Source organism: Myotis yumanensis, unplaced genomic scaffold, assembly GCF_028538775.1.
Source record: "Myotis yumanensis isolate MYYU_CA2020_CCGP unplaced genomic scaffold, mMyoYum1.0.hap1 SCAF_13, whole genome shotgun sequence".
Lineage (NCBI taxonomy): Eukaryota > Metazoa > Chordata > Mammalia > Chiroptera > Vespertilionidae > Myotis > Myotis yumanensis.
Genome location: NW_027223764.1, coordinates 35741886 through 35764593, shown reverse-complemented (window position 1 = coordinate 35764593; position 22708 = coordinate 35741886). Strand labels below are relative to the sequence as shown.

At 42.6% G+C, this 22708-nt stretch overlaps 1 protein-coding gene across 2 annotated transcripts in view; it reads right to left on the bottom strand.

The window, feature by feature from the left end:
• ARID5B (AT-rich interaction domain 5B) overlaps window positions 1-22708 on the bottom strand; it is a 177605-nt gene that overhangs the window by 14477 nt on the left and 140420 nt on the right. For both annotated transcript variants that reach the window (XM_070432815.1, XM_070432816.1), the window contains 3 exons: window positions 21865-22069; window positions 19869-19921; window positions 10351-10448 (listed from right to left, as the gene is read on the bottom strand). In XM_070432815.1, the coding sequence (XP_070288916.1) occupies window positions 10351-10448; window positions 19869-19921; window positions 21865-22069 (356 nt within the window). The remainder of the gene's footprint in view (window positions 1-10350; window positions 10449-19868; window positions 19922-21864; window positions 22070-22708) is intronic.

Sequence of the window (22708 nt, the reverse complement as noted above, 5' to 3'; positions counted from 1 at the left end):
TGCCGGCGTGGAATGACTGAACTTTTGGGCCAAAACATTTAGCAAACAGTACTTAAGAGGAGAAATGAGAATCCATCTATTTATAGAGCTCTGAAAAATGATATTTTAATCATGTTCTGGAACTGATTCAATCTGGAGAGTGGGGGAAAGAAAGGGGGGGATCTTTAGAGTTATATTTGAACCTCACCCTACTTACTTCATAGGTACTCTTATGGTATCAAACCAGTAAAAAAAAAAAAAAAAAAATCCAGGCCCGAAGATCTGCTGGTGACTGGGAGCAGAATATTTTGGGGGCAGAGGGAAATAAAGTTAGCGTTGGCCAAGAAAATGGTGGGAGAATGCAACATGGCTTCTGTACAAAAGACTTGGCTGGCCCATGAGCTACCAAGAGTCAACTGTAGCCAGCTTTTGACAAAGCAAGTAGGTATAAATAGCATCATTTGTATTCTATGCCAAGATACCTAAAATGTAGGTGGCCCATGGCTCTCAACCACAGAACACGGACACTTGTCTTCAGCAAAGCTCTGCCCTGGGAAAATGACCTGCTCACCAGGGGCTGCCTTACCTGCTCAAAAGGCAGAAGAGGAACAAGAAAACCTTTTCAAGGCGTTCATTCCACGTGCCCCTGGAAGTGGAGGCAGGCTTGTTCCTTAGGCCTATTGATAATTTGGACACCTACCTCCATGGTCCTGGAGCGACTGTGACCCTAACTAAGCAAAGAGAGGAAAGGAAGGGCCATGGTGCCAGGACCCAGCAAGGTGGCGGCTTGACTCTCACAAAGGTGCAGAGCAGTGGTTCTCAACCTTGGCTGCACATTAGAATCACCTGGGAATCTTTTTAAAATCCTGATTTCTGGGCCTCGTCCTCCGGGAATTCTGTTTCTTTGTTATGGAGTGAGGCCACAACATCAGTAACAAAGAAACAGAATTTCCCGGAGGACGAGGCCCAGAAATCAGGATTTTAAAAAGATTCCCAGGTGATTCTAATGTGCAGCCAAGGTTGAGAACCACTGGTGTAGAGTGAAAGAGGCAGCTCAGGGACAACGGGGCCCTTGAATTGGAGTCACATGGGCTGCGGAGGCCTGGATGACGGTGAGGTGGGAGGGAGGGGAGAAAAACTTCAGACTGTGCTTACATATTGGTTAGGCATTACAGTATCAATAGCAGCAGCCCTAACCGGTTTGGCTCAATGGATAGAGCGTCAGCCTGCAGACTCAAGGGTCCCGGGTTCGATTCTGGTCAAGGGCATGTACCTTGGTTGCAGGCACATACCCAGTGGGGAGTGTGCAGGAGGCAGCTGATTGATGTTTCTCTCTCATCGATGTTTCTAACTCTCTATCCCTCTCCCTTCCTCTCTGTGAGAAATCAATAAAATATATTTAAAAAAATATATCAATAGCAGCCACCATGTAGTAAGTTCCTATCAATACCAGGCACTTAGTACGTCTTGACTTAAGTCCAACCCAAGGAAATATCCACAGGCATATTGTTTTATCCTCATTTCATGGATGAAGAAACGGAGGTTCAAAGTGAAATGACTAAATGACGAGTCAAAGGCATGCAGCTCCTAAATGCCAAAACTGGAGAGCAAACACAGACCTGCCTGCCTCGGCTAGCCTGAGCGCCTTCACCTCAGCAAGGTCACAGAAACACCGACACGGGAGATACTGAAATGATCACACCTGGGTTAAGAGAACTCTCTAAGAAATCGGAGCGAGCACTCCTTTCTCAAAGGCAACACCTATGTGGAAATGAAGGGCCAACCCCTGCAACAAAAGCAGTCCTGTGGCTTGGGCACTGGGCACACTAATGCTTTCACGAAGGGCCACAACCCTCCAAAAGGTAGTAACCCTAGTTGGATCAGGCCCAGCTTCATGTTGGATGGCAAGAGAATCTCAAGAGCCATATCCCCCATGAACACCAGCCCGGAGCACTTCATCTTACCAAGTCTGGGGTTCCCATCGTCTCCCCGGCTAGACTGGGAGCCCCTCGGTGGCTCTGCTTCTAGGATGCCTCCCTGCCACTCCTAAGAGTGTGTAGATAGATGGATGTTACCTCCAGGTCTTTCACACGAAGACCACACTGAAGAAAAGTTCGAATAGATATAAAAAAGGCTGACTTTATGCGCCAGGGATTAAAATACAGGCTCAGAACAGAGGGCATGGATCATGAACAGACCCAGCCCTCCCTCCTCGATGCCAGCCAGCCGAGATGGCAGCAATTCTTCTTCTCAATAAGAAAACAACGACTAACTCAGCATCACGCTGCACGGGTCCATTTCAAGAGCAGATGAACATCATGTCAAGAATAATGGACAAATATATCTACAGTGTTTGCAGCATGTGCACCGCGCAAGTGAAGGCAGGCAGTGTCTATATGTCAAAACAGGCAAACAGCTATGGCATTTAAGTCCCATGCATGTGAGATACCATGGATTCCAGAGCTGCTGACATGCTCAACAATTCCCCCAAACATTTATTATGTTGATCAAACTTTGCAATAACTTGCACAAAAACAAAACGTTCCAAGAGGCTTTCAGTGGAAGAGTTAAGGATATACTTTAATGGTAAACAATTACATTCTTTTGTCATCTGATACTTTTCCCCCTCCTTTCTTTTTGGGAACATGCTTTCTGAATTTTCAATAGTTCCTTTGTGAAGGCATCTGTTACTCACATAATTGAAAAGATGTTTGTGCAGTGGCATGCTTGAGAGTACAGTTATTTAATCTTAATGATAAAGCCCCGAGGACAGAAAAATCATAAGTAGAAACCTCTTGTTATTTATCAAAAAGAAATGGGGCTAAGACACCTAATCTATTATCAAATTTAAATTCATGCTTGATGAAAACTATCAATAAGACATAGACCTGCAAAGTTTCTTAAGTACAACAGCAAGGTTCAAAGGGAAGTGGGGTGGGGGAGGTAGGGGGAAAACAAAAATGAGACAATGAAGGAGTTTGACAAAGAAAAACTGCTGTTTGGCAAGCTATTTTCTTTTTTTGGGTCAAACAAAGAACTTGCTGTAGTTTACAGCATGACATACACACTTGATTAGCTTGTGCCTTAGGGTGTTTTTACACTCAACTGTGTAAACTCCAACTTCTATTAATTACAACTTGCATTTGGAGACAAATTTAAGAATTTTTAAATAGAGATTTTTTTTTCCAAAGCTGTTGTTTATTTATTTATTTTTTTAAACTGAAACCAGTTTTTCTACTCCAGGGCTTGGCAAGGGTTTTGTTTTCCTTTTGAAAAGTTTCTGGAAATATCCAGGCATTGGAAAGTTATCAGAGCATGTTAGGCATGCTGAGAGATTTCAGAGGGAGGCCCTTGCTTATGAAATTACCTGACTGTCCTTTAGGGGGAAATTCTTTTAAGGTGATAAGAAGCTACTCCAGGCATAGGGTGCTTGTACCCACTCAACTCGGGTCTCTCAGAAGGACAAGTGAGGGGAGGTGAAGACGGGAGAGCAGCAGCGCAGCCTCAGCCTAAATCCCAGCACCAGGTCTCAGGATTCCTGGCTGCTGGTCATTGATAAGGGCCAGGAGGCCTTCTATGGGTTTGGGGAAAGGGGTGATGAGAGTGCCGGGATGGCAGTGTTGCAGAGATGTGACCAACGCAGGGACCACTGGCTAGAGCCCCTTTACCAAGACAGTGTTTAGAAAGGAAATGCAAGTAAGTCCACGATTGGTCAACTCCACCACGGGTGAGGATGGGGCATGATCTACCGGCTGGACCTCAGGGCAAGAGAATTAAAAGACATGGAGAAGGAAACTGTCTTTGGTGTATCCAGTTTGGAAATTCAGCCTTAGATCTCTCCTGACAGGCCCTCCCCACCACATAGTTCCTACCTCTTCACACATTTCCTAGAGGAAAAGGTCCTTTTTTGTTGTTGTTAATCCTCACCTGAGGATATTTATCATTGATTTTTAGAGATAGTGGCGGGGATGGAGAGAGACAGAGAGAGAAACATCAATGTGAGAGAGACACATCAATTGGTTGCCTCCCACAGGCACCCTGACCAGGGCCTGGGATTAAGCCTGAAACCAAGGCATATGCCCTTGACCAGAATTGAACCTGAGACTCTTCAGTCTGTGGGCCAATGCTCTAACCACTAAGTCAAATTGGCCAGGGTGAAACTGTCCTTTTTTGTTTGGATTTCATTTAATTCATTCAACCCCTAATTCATTGAGTCCCTGATATGTTTGTGATGCTGTACTGGGTACACTGCGGGGAGGTGGGTCTTCAAGGAAACAATATCACATGGTCCTTGCCCTCAAAGTTTGACTGTCCTTGAATTCTACAACTGAATTATTTTAGATAACTTATGATGATCTATCTCAAGTTCTAATCTAACTTCTTTAAGATCCAGTTCACATTCTGGATGCTTCTGGAAGACTGCTCATTCCAGTTGGAAATTCTGTCTTTGATCCATGTTGAACTTATTATTTGTATCTGTTACTAAGGTATTTACAGCCCTACACATTAAAATCCCTTTCTGGTAAGTGTGGACTATGAGTAGGAGCATATGATAAGCGAGGTAAGCCAAGAGTACAGCTTCTCATAGCTCTAGTGCGTTGGGTGTAGGGCTGGGGCTGCCGTATAGGGAAGAATTCTGAGACAGAGTTTTGTCTCCTGGGGAGCAGCACTGTGTTCCCTTGGCCGCCTCTGCCATGAATGTGGTAGCATGGGCACCTCCTCACTGCCTGCCAGCCCTAGTCTAAACTCTTCGGTTCATATGTGTTCATCATCCCTGCGAGTATTTTGCACATGATTGATGTTCAAGAGTCACCACTGCCCCTCGAGGACAGCAACAACCCCAAAAGGCAAATCTAGCCAGCCCAAGAAAAACTGGCCACTGAGCTAGGCTTCTTACCAATGTCAAACGTCATGTTAGGCTACACTGATAGACCGACATTGCCCACGCCGTCCCCAAAAGTACTACTGACCACATCTGGGCCGGCTTCGGGTATTCCGAGGGACGCAAACTAGAGGCATCTACACCAGAGCAAGCCATGCTGGTTCAATCCCCAGATCCTGTTCTGAGGCTTGGCTGCATGGAACAGGAAGACCTGATATGAGTGAGGAGCTTTGCCAAGCATACGCGGCACCTCACCTAGAAGAGGGAGCAGCAGAACGAGGCAGCCCCGAAAAGCAGGGTGGGGTCCATGGGAAGCCACGGAGGGCGTGGAGCCCAGCATGTGGAAGTGTTTAGATGGAGAGCTCCTCCAACGGTGGCGCTTCCTCCTTGCCCTCCCAGGGCAGGGCGTTGACGCAGAGACTGGATTCTATCCGTGTGGTACAGAACCTGGCCGCCTGCAGGCTACATTCTGCCCATGGGCAAGTTTAGTTTAGCTTATGTAAAAATCCTTTCAGAAATACTGGCACCAATATTTGCAAGTCAGATGATTTCACATAAAAATGATCTCCAAAACAAGGAAGGTCTGGAAGCATAGAGACTGTATCCGCCTGAGGCAAGAGTGTTGGCTGATCCTACCGGGCCTCCCTGGACTGGGTTGTCTGTGCCAGGTTCCTACTTTCCCAGCTGGCCACCTGCACTACCTACGCTACCTGCTCCTGGACACACTTGAGCTTGTGACCACTGGTGCGGAGCCATACTTCTCCAATGCCTTGGGTGAAGGACTAGTTTCCTAAATGTCCCATCTGTTGTCTACCGACACTTTCATAAAACACCATCAAAATGAATTACTGGAAAAAGGCAATATTTAAAGAGGCATGCAAAATACAAGCCTCTTTTTTTTAATTTTAACCAGCAGACACAAAGTTATTCTGGCAGGTTGCTCCATAAGTGTATCGATGCTTATTTGCAGTTGCTGTGCTTGGCTCACCCTGGCCTAGTAGCCAACAGTTCACAGACGGGTCAGAAAACCTCACTGGGCAACACTGGCCTAGAAGATGGCTCAGGGACCTCTCAAATCTAAAGGGCTGCCACCCCGCCTGGGACTTTCTGCATTGTGCATCAATTAACTTCAAGGCTGTCAAAATGAGCAAGGATACACCAATGTCCTGGGCATGAACAGACACGAACAGGACTGTAACTCACCTTACTTTCCCCTGGCCTTTTCCCACAATATAATTAGCTGAATTCCTTGGAACCTGATATATTTTTGGCATTTACCTTAAAGCACATACTTATCTCCCTCAAAACACAAACCTCCCACACCCGGCCTTCCAACTTCAGAGAAAAAAGGCCGAAGCTCCAGCTGACTGTCACCCGGATTCTGCGCGTACGCATCTGGCTTGGGTACAGCTCACCCCAAGTCACTGCAAAGGAAGCCGCCTGAGCCACGCGGCAGGATAGTCCTGCCCGAGGAATGCTTACGGGAAGAGCAAAAGGTTAGAATTTGAAATTGGGCACGAAGTCTGCAACAAGGTGAAATGTAATTGCTCACCCTCACTCCTCCCCCCAAACAAATACTTTGTGTATGATTTTGATTCTTGAAATACTCAGAAAAACACAGCATAAAGTGCTTTCGCTTCTTCTTCATCCCTAATAACAACTTCATGTGCCCTACAGAAACAGACCATGTAATTTATATTCAGGAAAATCAAAACCTGTAATCTGGTATTCGGTGTAAAGATTTCCCCCCCCCCCCCCCTTTGCACGTGCTCAAAAACATTTAGAAAGAAAACAAATCTGCATGTGAAAACAAAGCCTTTAAAGTGAATGACTGTCCCAGAAAAATCAAACTAAGAGAATTCCATAAAAGTAATCATTTCCCTTTCTGTTCCTTGGCTGATGGAAGCGAGCATGTGGGGGCACCTTAAATAAAGGGTTGAGGAAGGAAGAAAATCTTCCCCTTCAAACGGTCCTGCCCCCAAGGAGGTGGATATTTTTCTTTGCATTATCATCTACAGTGACTTTTATCTATAAACCCTCAGCAAGAAATGTCCAGAACAGCCACACTTCATAAGCTTTGCTGAGTTTGAGATATCTACATAGCAACGGTCTCACGATGGGGAAACGTTAATGCTTTTTATATTGGTGATCAGCTGTAACATGAGCAATTAAGTACAGTACTAATGGACTATGGCCAGGAGCCTGGTACTAATATTAAAAACTGACAGAGATGAATAGGTTTGGAAGCAAAAGCAGGCTGACAAAGACATTTTTATGAAGTGCTTGGACCCATTTGATTTAAGCCAATCAGAGGCAAGTGTGGACGCGTCAGGCCTTCAGCAACAATGATGCATTCACAGGCATTGTACCATTCCTACTATGCCTTAAATAAAAACACCCATTGATTCTTTTCAACAACTCACACTTTCATTATTACACTCATTAATAAACCAAAAGTGCACAACTAATACACAAGCAACATTTACTGAGGAACCGGCTATTTTTTTCCCCCTCTTCTTGTTGGAAAATGAAAACATTTACGGGAAAGGTGAGCCACACCGCATGAAAAATAAATCAGTGGATAATGCATAGGAGATCACTCATTTCTTCTTCATCTTCTAGGACAGTGGTCGGCAAACTGCGGCCCCTTGAGTGTGGCTCTTCCACAAAGTACCACGTGCGGGCGCACACGTACAGTGCGATTGAAACTTCGTGGCCACGCTCAAGGGGCCAAAGAGCCGCATGTGGCTCGAGAGCTCCAATTTGCCGACCACTGTTCTAGGATAATAAAGCTGGGGGTAGGGAAACAGGAAAAGGACCAAGTGTCTATACCAGCGTGAAAGGAATGAGAGACCAGAGGAACCAGCGACAGAGGAAAACACCCCTCAGGCTTTGATCTGATTTGAAAGGACTTACACATTTCCAAAAACATCTTCTGCTAGACGTTTGCCCACAACATCCTGACTCTTTCCAACTCCTTGAACCCTTTTTGAAAATGGTGGTCCTTCATCAATCTAGTCACCTGTTTTAATTGTGTTAGCATAGCCTGTGACTAGCAAGAATGAATGAAATAGGCCTTGGTCACTAAGTACAGTTTTAGCCAAGAGCTTCTTTGCCCAAAGCAGAACTTTTTCAGGCCCCTGGACAGATGGGAGTGTCCTCTGCCCTTCTCTGCTGAAACCATTAAAGGGAAGTAAGCCATTGAGATCAGTAGTTCCTAAACTTTCCTCCTACAGCACGCAGGAGCATGGCTGACTCCTTTAAAATCATGATGGGTTCAAATGAGGGAGAGTGGCATTATTTTACATAGAGTCTGATTTTTAAATTTTATTTATTTTTAAAATATATATATTTTTCATTGATTTCAGAGAGGAAGGAAAAGGGAGATAGAAACATCAATGATGAGAGAATCATTGATTGGCTGCCTCCTGCACGCCCCCCTGCTGGGGATCTAGCCCACAACCTAGGCATGTGCTCTGACCGGGAATGGCACTGTAAATTCCTGGTTCATAGGTCAACTCTCAACCACTGAACCACACGGGCCGGGCTGATTTATATTTTTTTAAATCAGTTATCTGCAAATTTGGGCACTTAACTTGTACTAATTACTAATTACTCAAGACACCCTTGTCTCTGATCACCACAATGTGAGGGGCCTAGATGGCAAAGGGAAATGCCAAGGCAGGGTTCAACACCTTGCTAATCACCTGGGGCCAGCTGTGCTCTAACTTGGGCTCAGGCTCTGCACAGGGATTCCCACTTAGCAGTGGGATTAATGTCTCATCGCCAATTCCACCCTCTGTGCTCTGTTTGGTGATGCTGGGACTGGGGCTCTGTAAATTACGTCTCATTTGTCAGCTCTCTTCTCACTGGGGTTCTGCAAATGGGGCCCTACCAGGTCAGGGGAGGAGGGACCTCTTTCTTTGTATTTTGCTTGCTGTTCATTTCAGTGCCAACCCAACAGTAATTTAGCAGCAGTTGGTTCCAGCCCCTAGCTTCTTTCAATGCCTTTCCTCTGAGGTGGAGCACCCTCCAGGGAGCACAGCCTCCTAGGTCTGAGCCCAGCTCCGCAGGCTCCTCCTCTGAAGCACCAGCACAGGTTGGGTGCCTCTCCCCAGAAGGGATCTGAGCCCCAGATCTGTGAGGCCCACTCTCTGAACATCTGGATGGCAACACCTCTTTTCTCTATTCTCCCAGCCCTAAGAAAACTGGTTATTACCTTCGGATTAATGTAGTGCTTCACGCCAACACTTGTTTAAGCAACCCCAATAGTAAATTTTCTTTGTTGAATACCTGGTGTGGTTTCTGTGTTTTCTTTACTGGTAGACAAAATCATAATTCAAATTGAAAGACAAAACTGTTTTAGAAAATGTAATCCAGCCCTACCGGTGTGGCTCAGCTGTTGAGCATCGACCCATGAACCAGAAGGGCAGGGTTCAATTCCCGGTCAGGGCACATGCCTGGTTTGCGGGCTCAATCCCCCATGTGGGGCATGTAGAAGGCAGCCAATCAATGGTCCTCTCTCATCCTTGATGTTTCTATCTCCCTCTCCCTCTCCCTTCCTCTCTCTGAAATCAATAAAAACATATTTTTAAAAAATGTAATCCAGTGGGGAACCAAACCTTTATGAACTATCCAGCTTCTGCTTGGATCTCACAAGCTCTAAATTTAAAATAAAAAAACTAAATCAGTTAACACTTAGAAGGGAAATGCTATTGATAAAGAAATTGGTGTGACCTAAATAAATAAGGTATGGGCTTGAAGCTCAGAGCAAGGATAATGCATGGATTTGCTAACTGGTCTTCGATGTTGGGTATCACAGCCCTAATTCAAAGGGAAAATACTCCTGTGGAGACAACCCTCAGATTAGTCTAATTTGATTACTTCTTGTTTGCATTATCATCACCTTCCTGAAGACACTTTAGTTATTAGAAAACCAAACCTCACAGAGATTGGCAAGAAAGAATTTCCCAGGTCAAAAGCATAGCCATAGAATAAAAATATCAAGATGGGAGAAAACAAAAGATCTTATCTCGGGCCAATTTCCTTATTAAAGAAATGCCTACTTTGCAATATTAATACATTCAACATTAAGACATTTCAATGTTAATATAGTTACATGGCGACCTCATAGTAACAATGTAGACCTGTGTTTCCTAGATTTTAAAGCTTCTCAGAGAACATATTGAGTAATCTATGCTTGGGGTGGGGGAGGGACAGTATTGTCAGGCAGGTGGTCACAGGATAAAAGCAAACTTAAAAGAACATCTAATTTTAGCCCCAGTAACCAGAGAAAGCCATGTCCCTTAAAAATCACAAGGAGGTATGCAAAGGAAAATGCTAGCGGGATATTTTTCTGTTTCCTAAAAGGTCCTTCCCCTCTGGTCTAATCCCTGACCAGAAATGCCATCTAATTAACACACTTTCAATTAAGCAAGGACTTTCCAAAATTCAAAAAAAAAAAGTTTCTTGGTGTTTGTCTTTTTTACCTTTCATAATGTCTGCGGGTGCACGTGGCGGCGCTGGTGCTCCCAGGATTACCGCCTAATTCATCATAAATGTGTTTCCATTGACGGCGGGCTGTTATCTGAAAGAATGGCAATGGGAAATTCAATCTTGCATCGTAAGAGATTCGCAGTGGCAGGATTCAATACATATGCAACAGTCAGAGGAGAATGGTCTGCTCTGGAAACCCAGATACAGGGAAGTCCAAATGGGTACATGGGGAGACACGGTTTTACAGTGAGTTCTTACTTTACAATAAAAATGGAATTCTACCTTTGGCTCTGTATTTTGTCACCCTTAGTGTATTTTCATCCAAGGCATCTCCCTTGATACTTATGAAGTTATTTGCCCCCTAAGGTCTCAAACTTGTACTCTGTTCCTTGATGTCACGTGGTACAGCATTAAAAGAAAATAAAAATTTCCTAAAATATATCTTAGTACCTCAGTGTAAATGAACAGAATTAGCACAGGTTGCTCGAGGGGTGTGGAAAAGGGTGGCCACGTGACGAGAAACCCTCTTCACCAAACATGCTTTTGTATCTTCTGACTTCTGAACTCTGTGATATGTTGCCTACTTTAAAAACTAAATAAATTACAACATCAACTAATTAAACTGATCAAGTTGGTGATGGAATTTGCAGTCATTTCGAGCTACATTTTTATGACAGCTCCTCTAACCACCAAATCAAAATCTACAACTGTACATGTCGCGCAAGCTGTTTATTTTTATTCACTTAGATTGGGAAAATGGGGTATCAATCAAATTCTATGAAAAGGAACATATTCCAAAGTTAAAAGGCAAGCTATGTACATTTTTGAGTTAGGTGAATAAAAGCAAACAGCTTGCGACATACTGAACGGCACACTATGGCACATTATTTATTTATTTTTCTTTCATTCTATTTTCATATGTAAATTAAGATTTTACAGAATAGCAGATGCGTGATCTGGCAGATGATGAATTGTGGGAAACCCCATCATTTGCAACATCCCAGCAAGCCCAGTGTTTCCTTGAACTAGGAAGAGAGAACAAGTTCTAAGGCCCCCGTGAAAGTTTCCAAATTAGATCACAGGAAAACTGTGAGTGGACTGTGGAGGGGGCAGGGTGTGGCATTGAGGGCCATGGCATTTAATACAATCAGAGCAGGAGGCTTCTTGTGAAAAATACCCCCAGAACTGCCCATGGAGTCCACTTAGGGGCTAAAGACAGTAATTCAGGGGGAAGAACTCTGCACTTGCAACCAGGGGTTTGAAATTGTAATCTTTACAGAGGAGGGCAAGGGTGGTTAAACATTAGAAACTAAGAGGTATCTTTTCCATTTCAAATCAGGAGAACCCCTTCATTCCTGTAAAGCCTTCTCAACAGGCCCCAGTGGGATCTCAAGACAATGTGAGTTCTGTCTGCATTGTTCAATTTCACGTCCATCATTCTTGAACCAATTTGTTCCAATAGTTCTCATTAGAAAGAACCACCTTTACCTCCACTAGCAGGTGTAGCTAAAAATTTATTTGTGGCTTGGTTTCGATTATAATAAACGGTTTCAAGCCCTTTTCAAAACACTCAAAATACATATTTTGGTAGTTATGTTATATTGAATGACAAGCTCCCTCCAGCCTTTTAAAGAATACAATTTCAGGTTGGTCTCTGAGAGAATCAGGAAGAATGAAGGAAGAAGAATCCTCTCTCAGATGAGGTGTGTGGGCCTTGGGAGCCCAGCAGGGCCAGGAAACAGCCTGCATGTGTCCCTGCAATCACTTCACAACAGACCACCACTCCCATCACTCTTGGATCTCGTGTACACTGCATTTCATATTTTATAAAGAGATTTCACATCCATAATGTCATTTAATCCTCCCATCAGCCTGTGAGGCGGATTATAGAAGGAAGGGAGACTCCGAGGAGAGGTTGCATGACTTGCCCAAGGGTACACAGCAGCAGAATGGCAAAACCAAGGTTCATACTGATGTCTTATGGTCCCAAAAGCAGACCTTTTCCTGCGACATCAAAGCAGCCTCCGTAGCAGAATGACCTCCTGAATAGCCCATGGTTGGAGCGGGGTGATAATACAGAACTCCAGGGGCCCTTTGCTTCAAGTGAGGCAGATGACTGTGGGAAGTATAACTTCTGCTACAAGTTCTCAACTTTGACCTAGTGGGCAAAGAGCCTAACTACGAGGTCAGCAAGAATCCAAGGGGGTGGGCTAGGTTAATAATGCTCTACAATGTTACTCTTAAAGAACCCAGTAAAACTATGGTTCCTTCTGCCCTGGCTGCTCCTGCCTCTAGACAGAACAGAGGTTTTACTATGATGATCACCACAGAGTCACGGATAAGTTCCAATTATATCTGAATCCATCCATGCACACATCCATTCATTCAGCATGTACTGAACATCTCCCATCTGTTGGGCACTGTGCTAGCAGCTGAGATGCAACAATGACAACCAGACCCAACATGACTGCATCCTTGAGGGGGAGGGGGCGGGGGGGTGTCAGCAATAAACAATTGACCAAACACCTACACAAAATAATACAGATTGTGGAAAATGTAATGAGGAAGAGACCACTGCTGATACGGATAATTTTGGAAACTGACCATGTCCCCCTCCCACATCCTACCCTCAAGACTAGGGAATGCCCTGTTAAATACTTGCCTATCACAGAGATGACACAACTTCTTTAAGAATAAATAATGAATGAATCGTCAAAAGGGAAACAAAAATCTTCCTCCCTCTCGGATTGAAATGTGGCAGCAGGAAGCCAGCATCAAGCTCCCCTTGGTGCTAACGAGCCATGAGCAGCAGGCCAGAGGTCTGTGTTAGCCCCAAGCCAGCAGGCTCCCGTTTTTAAATACAGTTTTCACTAGTGAGGACTCTTCTGGAGTGAAGACAGCAAGGGCCTGGCCTCCGAGGAAGAGGCCTCTCTGTTTCCCTAGGGCCCACTGGCCAGCCTGGATGAACCGGGCCATTTTGAGACATTTTATTTCCACAGGAAAGTCATCAAATGTGCTCTTTCCAACTGCGAAATGCTTTTAAGTGCACAGTTCTCCTAGGTGCCCAACTTTATTTTTGTGTGTGTCCAGGTGCACTTTTAATACAAATGCTGACCACAGGCTCTAACGCAAGAAATGTCTGCATCCTCCCATTATCCAAACTTTATAATGGGTCGCACGGCCCTATAAGGAGAGAGGAAAAAAACCTGAGAACTCCTCCTGGCCCAGCTACTGGGCATCGTGCTCCCACCTGTATAAATCTGCCTTCTGTTCTAATATGCCTGCCTCGGGCCTAATTATCCGTTTGCTTAGGGTTTTTATTCTGTTGTTCAATGTGCTCTCTGGATGTGTGTTAGCTTTAGACCCTATCTGGCGGCCATCTGCTTCCTGGTATGCAGCCCCCAGCCCCATTTAGCGGTAAACTGTGATCTAGCCAAGGGGTTAGTTTGATCAATTTTCCCTAAGCTTCAGGCCTCCTGGTCATGTTCACGTTTCAACCTCACCTTCTATTTATTTTAGATCTTTAAAGATACAACGAACTTCTGGCTCTTTGTTTCCTAAAGAAAACGGCCAAATTCATCCGGCAGTTATTTCTCGTGGACTGTGCTTCTCCTGTCATCTCCTTCAAGGTCCTCACTTTGATGAAAGGGGTTCAGGACAGCAACCCAGCTGCTAGTGCTTCCTGTCTTAGGGCGCTGTGTCAGGTACAGAGGCATGGAGGTGGAGGGTTGAGGGTGGGAAGGCATCATGAACAGAAAGAGATGTTACAGCTTTCAAGGGGTCATAATTTAGCAGGAAGCACAGCCCCATACAAGGAACCATGAAGCAAGATGAAAAGCTGAGCAGACCACACCCAAGTGAAATAAACCAATCTAGGTGTGTGTGAGCCCCAATCAGACTTGGAAGACACTTGACAGTTACTTCTTTCCCGAGTGCGGTAAGACCCAAGAAACTCTGAAAAGCACTCCACACCTTTTATGTTCATGAAGTTTCACTGCCCGTAAGTACAGTGGTTTTCAAACTGCGCTTCAGAACCCAGGCGATGTGGGAAAGGTGGCTCGAAGCTAACTCTTCACCTTGCCCACCCCTGTCAAGAAAACAGGTCCAGTGCGTGGGGCAGGAATTGTCCCTTCCACGATTTTATTTGATGAAAATATCCTGTGACTTAAGAAAAACCGGACAACTGTTTTAACCCAAGACACAGACTTCGAGCCTTGATTTTGCTCCCTTGGAGGTTGCAGGGATGAATAATCTTGGCATTGTTGTGGCCCAGTGAGGAAACAGCAACCAGAGATCTTTTAGGACTCTGGAGTTTCCATGGCTTAAGAATGTGCAGGAAATATCAAGTCAAAAGCAGAGTTTTCCGGCAAGCGGTGCTGCCCAGGCTGCTCTGAGAAACAGCGTCTTTCTCAGGACACCTTGAGGGTGGACTGAATTAAAGGAGGATGACTTTTTTTTCCTGGTAGTACTCCAGGAACTGGAGCCTTTCAAAACTACATGACATCATCTTTGGCCTCAAAAATTTTGAATTAAGCAAGAGGTTTTGTCTGTCCAGAGAACTAGGGTTAGTAGATTGAGAGGATGTCATGAAATGACAGAATTTCTGTCATTTTTGTCACTTACTGTCATCTTTCTTCAAAGTCAGAATCTCATGCCAAAGCCTAATCCTTCCAGCAAGAAGATAAGCAACTCCTTCCAGATGAGAAATAATGGTCCTGTCTCACCCATGGGAACTTTGGGGCTGCTAGCTGACATTCTTCAAAGGCACCACGTGCATGGTCTTCTGCCTCTAGATTTACTTAAGGCCCAACTCCCTGCTCTACTACCTTCTTTCCAAATACTGCCTCTGGCATGCCATCAAACGGGTAGCCAAATGGAAATCACTTTAGCAAACCACCTTCAACTTGATGCATCCTGCTAATACCCCTAGCTACCCTGCGAGCTTTAATTGCTTCACCAGAAACTGAAGTGCAGGCCTCTTAGCTCATCAGCAACTTTATCCAGTTCTGCATCCTCAACTGTCAGTACCAAAACTCTAAAATGTGTGGAAGAAGTTGGATATGGGACTGCAAAGGAAGGGTCCTCATTGCCAAACAATCAAAATGCCAGGATATTGTTTTTTTGGTTTTTTTTCGGAAATCAAATCCATTCAATATATTTATGATCTCTAAATTTAAGGATGCAGAGACACAATATACATTTCCAGCAAAGGTAGAGGACCCCAAGAGAACCGAATATAGCCACTAGTCAAATGTTATAAAGGCTTAAAATAAAACTTTCTCTTTTAAATTAAATTTGAGGGTCCTGAAGAACTGAAATGAAATAATCCATAATCCACAATTCAAACCAGAAGATTTGAAATAGCTTATAACCACAAACAAAAACAAACCAATTAAGATGGCCTCTTTTTATAACCAGAAGGAATTCCAGAGGGACGGACGTCTTTATCCAATCACAAGTGAAGTGCAGAAGAGATACATTTACAAATTTTAAACTTGAAATTTTTTACTATTGCTGAATATTTACACCATCCAGACTTCTTGACCCCCATCTCCTAAATTCACACATTTTTCTCAAGAATCAGATAGTTTCAGCAGGTAGCAGTTTATCTGCTAAGGATCTTGTTAGATACAAAGAACTGACTGAAAGATGCTATCAACAAAGGTAGGTTATTAAATCTTTTTTCCAAGAATCACCCACATTATGTAGAAAGCAATCTGGACACATAAGAGACTGCTGAGAATGGAAGTCTCAAAGAATGATCATTTATGAATCTCCTTTAACTTTCAGTGGCTATGGAGGGTAACATGATTGTACACAACATTCTCAGTTGTCAGAACTGGGAGAATGCCATGATGATCCCTGCAAATAATTTCACCTCCTTGTACCTCAGTTTCCTCCTTTGTAAAACAAAGGCTGGGGCTGGAACATGGGGAGGATCTTTTTCTACACAAAGGCCAATTTGTGAAAAATAAAAAATGTTAGGGTGCTACACTTTCCCTTATTCAAAATGAAAATAGCTTACTGAGTCCCAATTTAGATGACCATTTACTAAATGGAAAAATACTCATGGGAAAATGTTGGCTTCTTTTGAGTCAACAAAATGTTAATATGTTGGATGTTTATTTAGTAATGACCTGAAGATAGTTTTCTAATCTTCGACATTTGACTTAAATGGGGTCCCATTCTGAAGCTATGACCCATGAGGTGAAGTGTTAATAATCACTGTTACACTTAGCTTTGAATTAACCTCACCTGGACAGCTTAAGAAAAGGGAATCTCGGGTTCTCAGGCTCAGGCCCTACAACAAAGTTTATATTTCAGTGTGGAGGCCTAGACAATGGCTTATACTTTAAAGTTCCCCATTGAAAATTTGAACCCCAGTTGTGGAGTAACCTTTGGGAAGCACTGATCTAGAGGATTCTAAGATCTCTTTTGAGCTCTAAATGACAAGTCTATAGTTGTTCTGGTATCAGATAATCTCACAGATAAGTGTCCTTTGGTAGCACTGTGATGACAACTTAAGTCCCCAGGCTTTGGATATTATTCATACAGCTTCTGGACTAACTTCAAAACTGAATTCTCACTGAACGTCTCACAATTTTATTAGCCAAAATATACCAAAAGAAAAACGTATTCTTCACTTAGGAGATTCAAAAGCTTAAGTGTGGAATGGGAGTGGCAACCTTAAGTGCCTGCAGGGCCAACAGGTAACATGAGGCATATAAAAAAAAGGGGCGGGGGGGGGGGGGGGGAGAAAAGAAGGAAGGAAGGGAGAGAGCGAGGGAAGAAAAAATCCAACCAATTAGCTTCATCTAGTTTATGGCCTCAGATGAAGATTTCATAGAAAGATGGCTATGGAGATTCCCCGCCTGAGGTGAGATGAAAAAATCCGGAGTGTTCTGAAGAATGGGAGGGACCCAATGCACAATGAGGGAGTTGAAGTGTGAATGGAAATGGAAGGGGAAAGAGCCATCGCAGAGATCACCAGTCCTCATGTGGATTTGCTGAAGTGACATGAAACTCATAACCAGATAAAAGGCAGACACCAATCTGGTCTTCCATATCCCTCCATCCCAGCCTCTCTCTACTCCACTCCACCTTCACACACAGTGAAGGCAGAATAGGTGGCAAAGCAAAGCAGTCTCCAAGGTATCCCCCTGCTGCCTGATGAAGAACTCTGGGGCCTAGCATCCAAGATCCCTACTCACTGGGCTCCATCCTTCTCTCATGGTCATTCATCCTGGCCAGCTAGTCACTCATCTTTACGTGACTTAAACTCTCTGTGCCCAACCTTATTCTACCTCCATGTTTTATTTCCCCATTTGATTTTCTCTTCCTGGAAGGCCATGATCTGTCATGTCTAAATTCCATCTATTCTCCAAAATTCTGCTCAACTGTCATCAGAGTAATAAGTCTTCCTTCCCTCATCTCTAAATGAGGAGGTGCAGGATCTTTTCTATGTATCTCTTATTGCCACCTCTTGTGGATGGTAAGCAACTAGAACTACTGGCCTAGATATGTTTGCATCTCCCAGAATGCCCAACACAATGCCTTGTACACAAAAGACACTCAATAGATGCAGGGTGGGGCAAAAGTAGTTTTACAGTATGTGAAACAGAGTTTATTCTTGTGCTATTATTTATTAATTACTGTATTATTTTCCATATGAACAACTCTAAACCTACTTTTGCCCCACCCTGTATGTGTTTAGGTGATTTTCTAATTGTGTGATCATTCATTCATTCATTCATTCATCCAACAAAAGAATAAGTACTACTTGTTCAAAGAGTACTGCAAATGCCCTGAAACTTAGCAGAAGTTTCTTTTGTATATTCGACACCAATTTGCAGTTTCATGGGAAAAAAGTCCTTGTGAAGATACAGAAGATACAAAAGCAGGAAAAACTGATTCTGTGAAATTTGCTAGCACTCTCCTTATCAGTGAATAACAACAAGTTCCTGGATTTAAAAAGACATTTCATAATATTGTGCAATATCATGTAACTTATCTGTAGTCACAGTTCATAAAAATGTATACTCCTATTCTTAACACAAAAAGTTAGACCCCATTTAAGTCAAAAGTCTAGGCTATGGGGTCGATTTCTAAATTTATGAGACTAACCCTGAATAAGATATCATCTTTTTCACATAGATGAAAGCTATAATTAGCTCAAGATTTTGCAAAACTATGAGTCACAGTGGCAAAGAGTCCATCCTTTGTTCCTTCAACAGATCCAACCAAGTGAAAAAATAACACTGTTTATTTTTACATAGGGCACTTGATAAAACAAGTATTTTAAGTAAATTCATGTCTATGAAATACACATTTTACATGTAGTTCATATCAGTATTATATTTCCTCACAAACATATATGTGTAGCCCATATATTAACTAAAAATATTACATGCACACCTACTCAAAGAGTTTTTAGTCAGAATTCACAGCAGATATCTCTATAGTAAATACCAGACTATCTGAATCATATAATGTTTGCCATCTTTTCCCGTCCCCAGCTCCTGACATCCAACTATTCAGTTAGTTTGTGGAACAATATGCTGTATCTGGCCAGAAACACTAGTTATTATGTTTGGGCTAAAATGAATTTCATTTTCTTGATTTTGTGTCTCTTACTGTCATTTTACTATGATACAGAGATATCCCAGGTTACTTCGTAAGGAAAGAAACAACAATTTCTTATTCAATTGCAGAAGAAACTGCACAACTTAATCTGATCATTGTGTGGAGGAGAAAATATTTCCAATGACGACATCTTCCTATGTCAACTGATTTTATTACAGATGTCATCTCTGTGTGCTATATTAATGCAGTTCTTTCTTCTTCCTTCAAGATTTTAATCTTAGTTTGCTGCTCTAACATTTTATTGGTTCAAAATACAAGCTATAAAAATCCGTGGCCATCAAATTGTCCCGTGAGCTAAAAATAACCCGTTCCTGTCAGTTAGAATTAGCTGATAAAGAGTGTCAGAGCCTGTTCTGAATAAGTCTGATAACTTCCTGTTTATGCGGCACTGACCCTTGTCTAATAAAGCCGCTCTGCCCCAGAATGAGAGGAGATTTGCTGCATTTTATTCCTTAATGGCCAATACTGATTACTTCTGAAAGCCTTTAATACATTTCCCATATTAGACATGAGCAGATGTCAGGTATGTTGCCAAGGGAAATTTCTTTTATGCAATCTTGGCTTGTTGTACAATAATAGCCCTTTCTCAACATGGGAAAAAATTACAGACCCAACTAATTTCCCTGACAGGGGAGAGTTACATATGTTTTCCACTTGTAGCTTTTACGACAAGTTTACAATTTTGCCAAACCTGGAACTAATTGGGACTGTTTCCAAAAGCGGCCCAATAAACCCCCAAAAGTGTAGAGCCATTGGAAAAGGCAGTCGGTGATGGTCTGCTTTCGTATTGTCTCTATTTTGGTCAAAGGGGGGAGGGGGAGGGGTTTAGATTGCAAAATTATTTCATTTAAGTTGCTTAAACACTTACTGTTTCATATCCTCCCAGTTTTTGAGCAGCTTGAAACATAGTCCAAAGGTTAACTGTTAGAGGGACAATAAGTATTTAGATAAGCATTGCATTAACATATTTCCAAGAAATGTCAATTAAAACATTTTTGTTTTGTTTTGTTTTTCAATGAGAAAGAGAAAAAAAAAAAAAAAAAAGAAAGAAAAGAAATACTAACATACCCCAGAGATCTAAGTTCTTAGGAAACAATTTGCCAAAGGGCACTCAATAACAGGATATATTATCACCACTTAAAATATTTCTAAAGAACAGTCACAAATTCGGAAATGGTTCTACTTATAGGATAAAGGACAACACAGTTTGCGTCCTGTTGCCATCAGCAGACTGAGAGGAGCTAAGTTACAGTGTCCTTGGGGGAACTGTGGGATTTTTCCAGTTTGGGGCTGGTCTGGTTCAACCCTTAGAAAGAAGCCATTGGGTAATAATATATGCTTCCTTCAGATAAAATCTCTTCATAATCAATCAATAACAGCTAAGTTAATATATGATTATCTTTTTAATAGAATGCCTGATGGCAGCACTATATAAAAAACTCATCCTGTATTTCACTAACATGTGGTGCCTTGCAGTGAGCAGGAAAAATATTTCACCCTTGAGGCATCAGTGATACAACAGATCAAAGGGAAGGAAGATACTCCATCACAGAGGAAATGAGTCCACTTAGTCCCCTAACTCGCCTGTATGGTATTGCAAAAATACTTCTTTTAAACAGATTTCTCTTTCCAGGGTTTGCATATGTTTATGTTGTTAAACAACTATGTCAAATCGCTAGCCACCCTGTTCACTCGTACCAAATACTGGGACTGCTATGGATTTGATTCTTTTACAAGAGGGGAAAATTGGACTTCAAGTAATTCCTTGGTAAGAGAAATAAAAAAAACAAAATAAAATCAATTTTAAAAGGCTCTTTGACACAACACGTACAAGAAGCCTCATTGAACCTTGCACTGTTTCAAAGCTATCAAGAGCCCTGCCTCGGCCTTGATTTCATCTGAACCAATGCATAATGCAACAAAGCTGTTCATAGTACATTAATTTTACTTCTATTTCCAGCAACCAGTTTTCAGACAAACATTGTAATCATTCGTAGTTATATAAGTTTATAATGGCTGCGAGGGTTCTCTTGCAATCAGTGCCAGTTGCTATTAGGTATGTAAATTGTTATGTAAAACATGAAGGTTTGACATTCTTCATCAAAATGACACATGGTTTTAATCTAGGAAGATACGTTGGGAGAAAATACTGTATCAAGCCAGAGGCTCACGCTTCATGTGCCACAAAATCCAGACAGAGGCCAAATATATATTCATTTGTGAAATCAAGGCGGGGTCTGGGTTTCTTCTACTTTTTTTCTATGGAATTCTGCTAAGCTGTGAGTTCCCTGATCTGCATAAAAATATACTGAGGACGGTTAAACGGACATGTCAAAGTAATTCAAAATTGGGTCCTCGGTTCAAATTTGTTTACTTCTTGTTTCCTCTGAAGTCATCAGGTTTTTGTTATCTCTTAACAAATCTGGGGCTTAGGAAATATGCTTTCTCTTTGTTGTTGTTTTGTCCACCTCTAAGTGTCCTCCTTTTAAAAGCCGTCTTTTCACAGGCAACATCTGTGTCTGATAAAGCTACGTCATGTTATTATCTCAGAAGAAAGGCGTTGCAAACACTCAAGATTGACAAAACAGAAAATGAGAAACTTTCAACATGTCTATTTCCAGTCATAATCAGTGGATTCAAGCCTATAAATATCTCACTGCAACTGCCCCAGAAGGGAACAATGTAGCGGAAAAAGGAAGGGAAAAAAATTCCTGGCTTGGATGATTTGTAGATTTAGTATAAACAGAGAACATCATCATCCCCAGATTAGGATTTCAACATAATCCTGAGTCAAAAATATTTTTTTCCAAGTCAAAGAATCTGAGCAGTTTTCACATTTCAAAAATGAAAACAAGTATACTTACTCTGTTTAAAACCTAAATAGGGTATTCGTTCTATTGGCGTCTTCCTTTCTTTCATGTATTTATAAAGTGCCACCAGGAAGGCCTGCTCGTCTGCCCTGCACTCTTCACCAATGGCAACCTTTGGTTTTTCTTCATTGGAGACTTTTTTACAGTTATTATGGTTATTCTTCGGCTTGGTCAAGGCAGACCTGGCCTCACATTTCACCTGGAAGAGGGGGGAAAATGCCACATCAAATCAAGCGCAGCCCTGGACTGTTTACAAAGCCGTAGCGAGTGACACATTTCACTGGGTGGGAAGGGTGAACCAATAAATTGCCCTTGCCCTCAAATAGCTTTTTAGAGGCATCACTGAATAAGAATTGTCTTAGACCAGGGGATGGTGAGTTTCTGTCAAGCCAAGTAGTAAATATTGTAGACTTTAGGCCATCACAGCCTCTCTTGAGACTGCTCAACTCTAGGGTGAAAGCAGTCACAGGCAGTATGTAAACAAATGGGTGTGGCTTTGTCCCAATAAAACTTTATTTATAGAAACAGGTGGCTAGTTTTTTCCAGCCTCTTTTAGACTCCTTCCAAGTATGTTGATGTGAAACCAGAAACAGTGTTGGCATCTGGTGGGGCCATTCTCCTGCCTCCTCATATACTTTTCCTACGGAGCACCATCTGTGAATGTCATTGAACAATCCCTAACTTCTTCACCCAGAGTTCTCACACTTTGTATCACAATGAAAGACAAGTCATTCTCTTCATAGGAAACTTATCTTGTTGCTACTCTTTCCAGCAACCTGGGAAGACACATGGATGCCAGCAGACACTGGCATCAGGAACATCAGCCGGTTCTACCCTC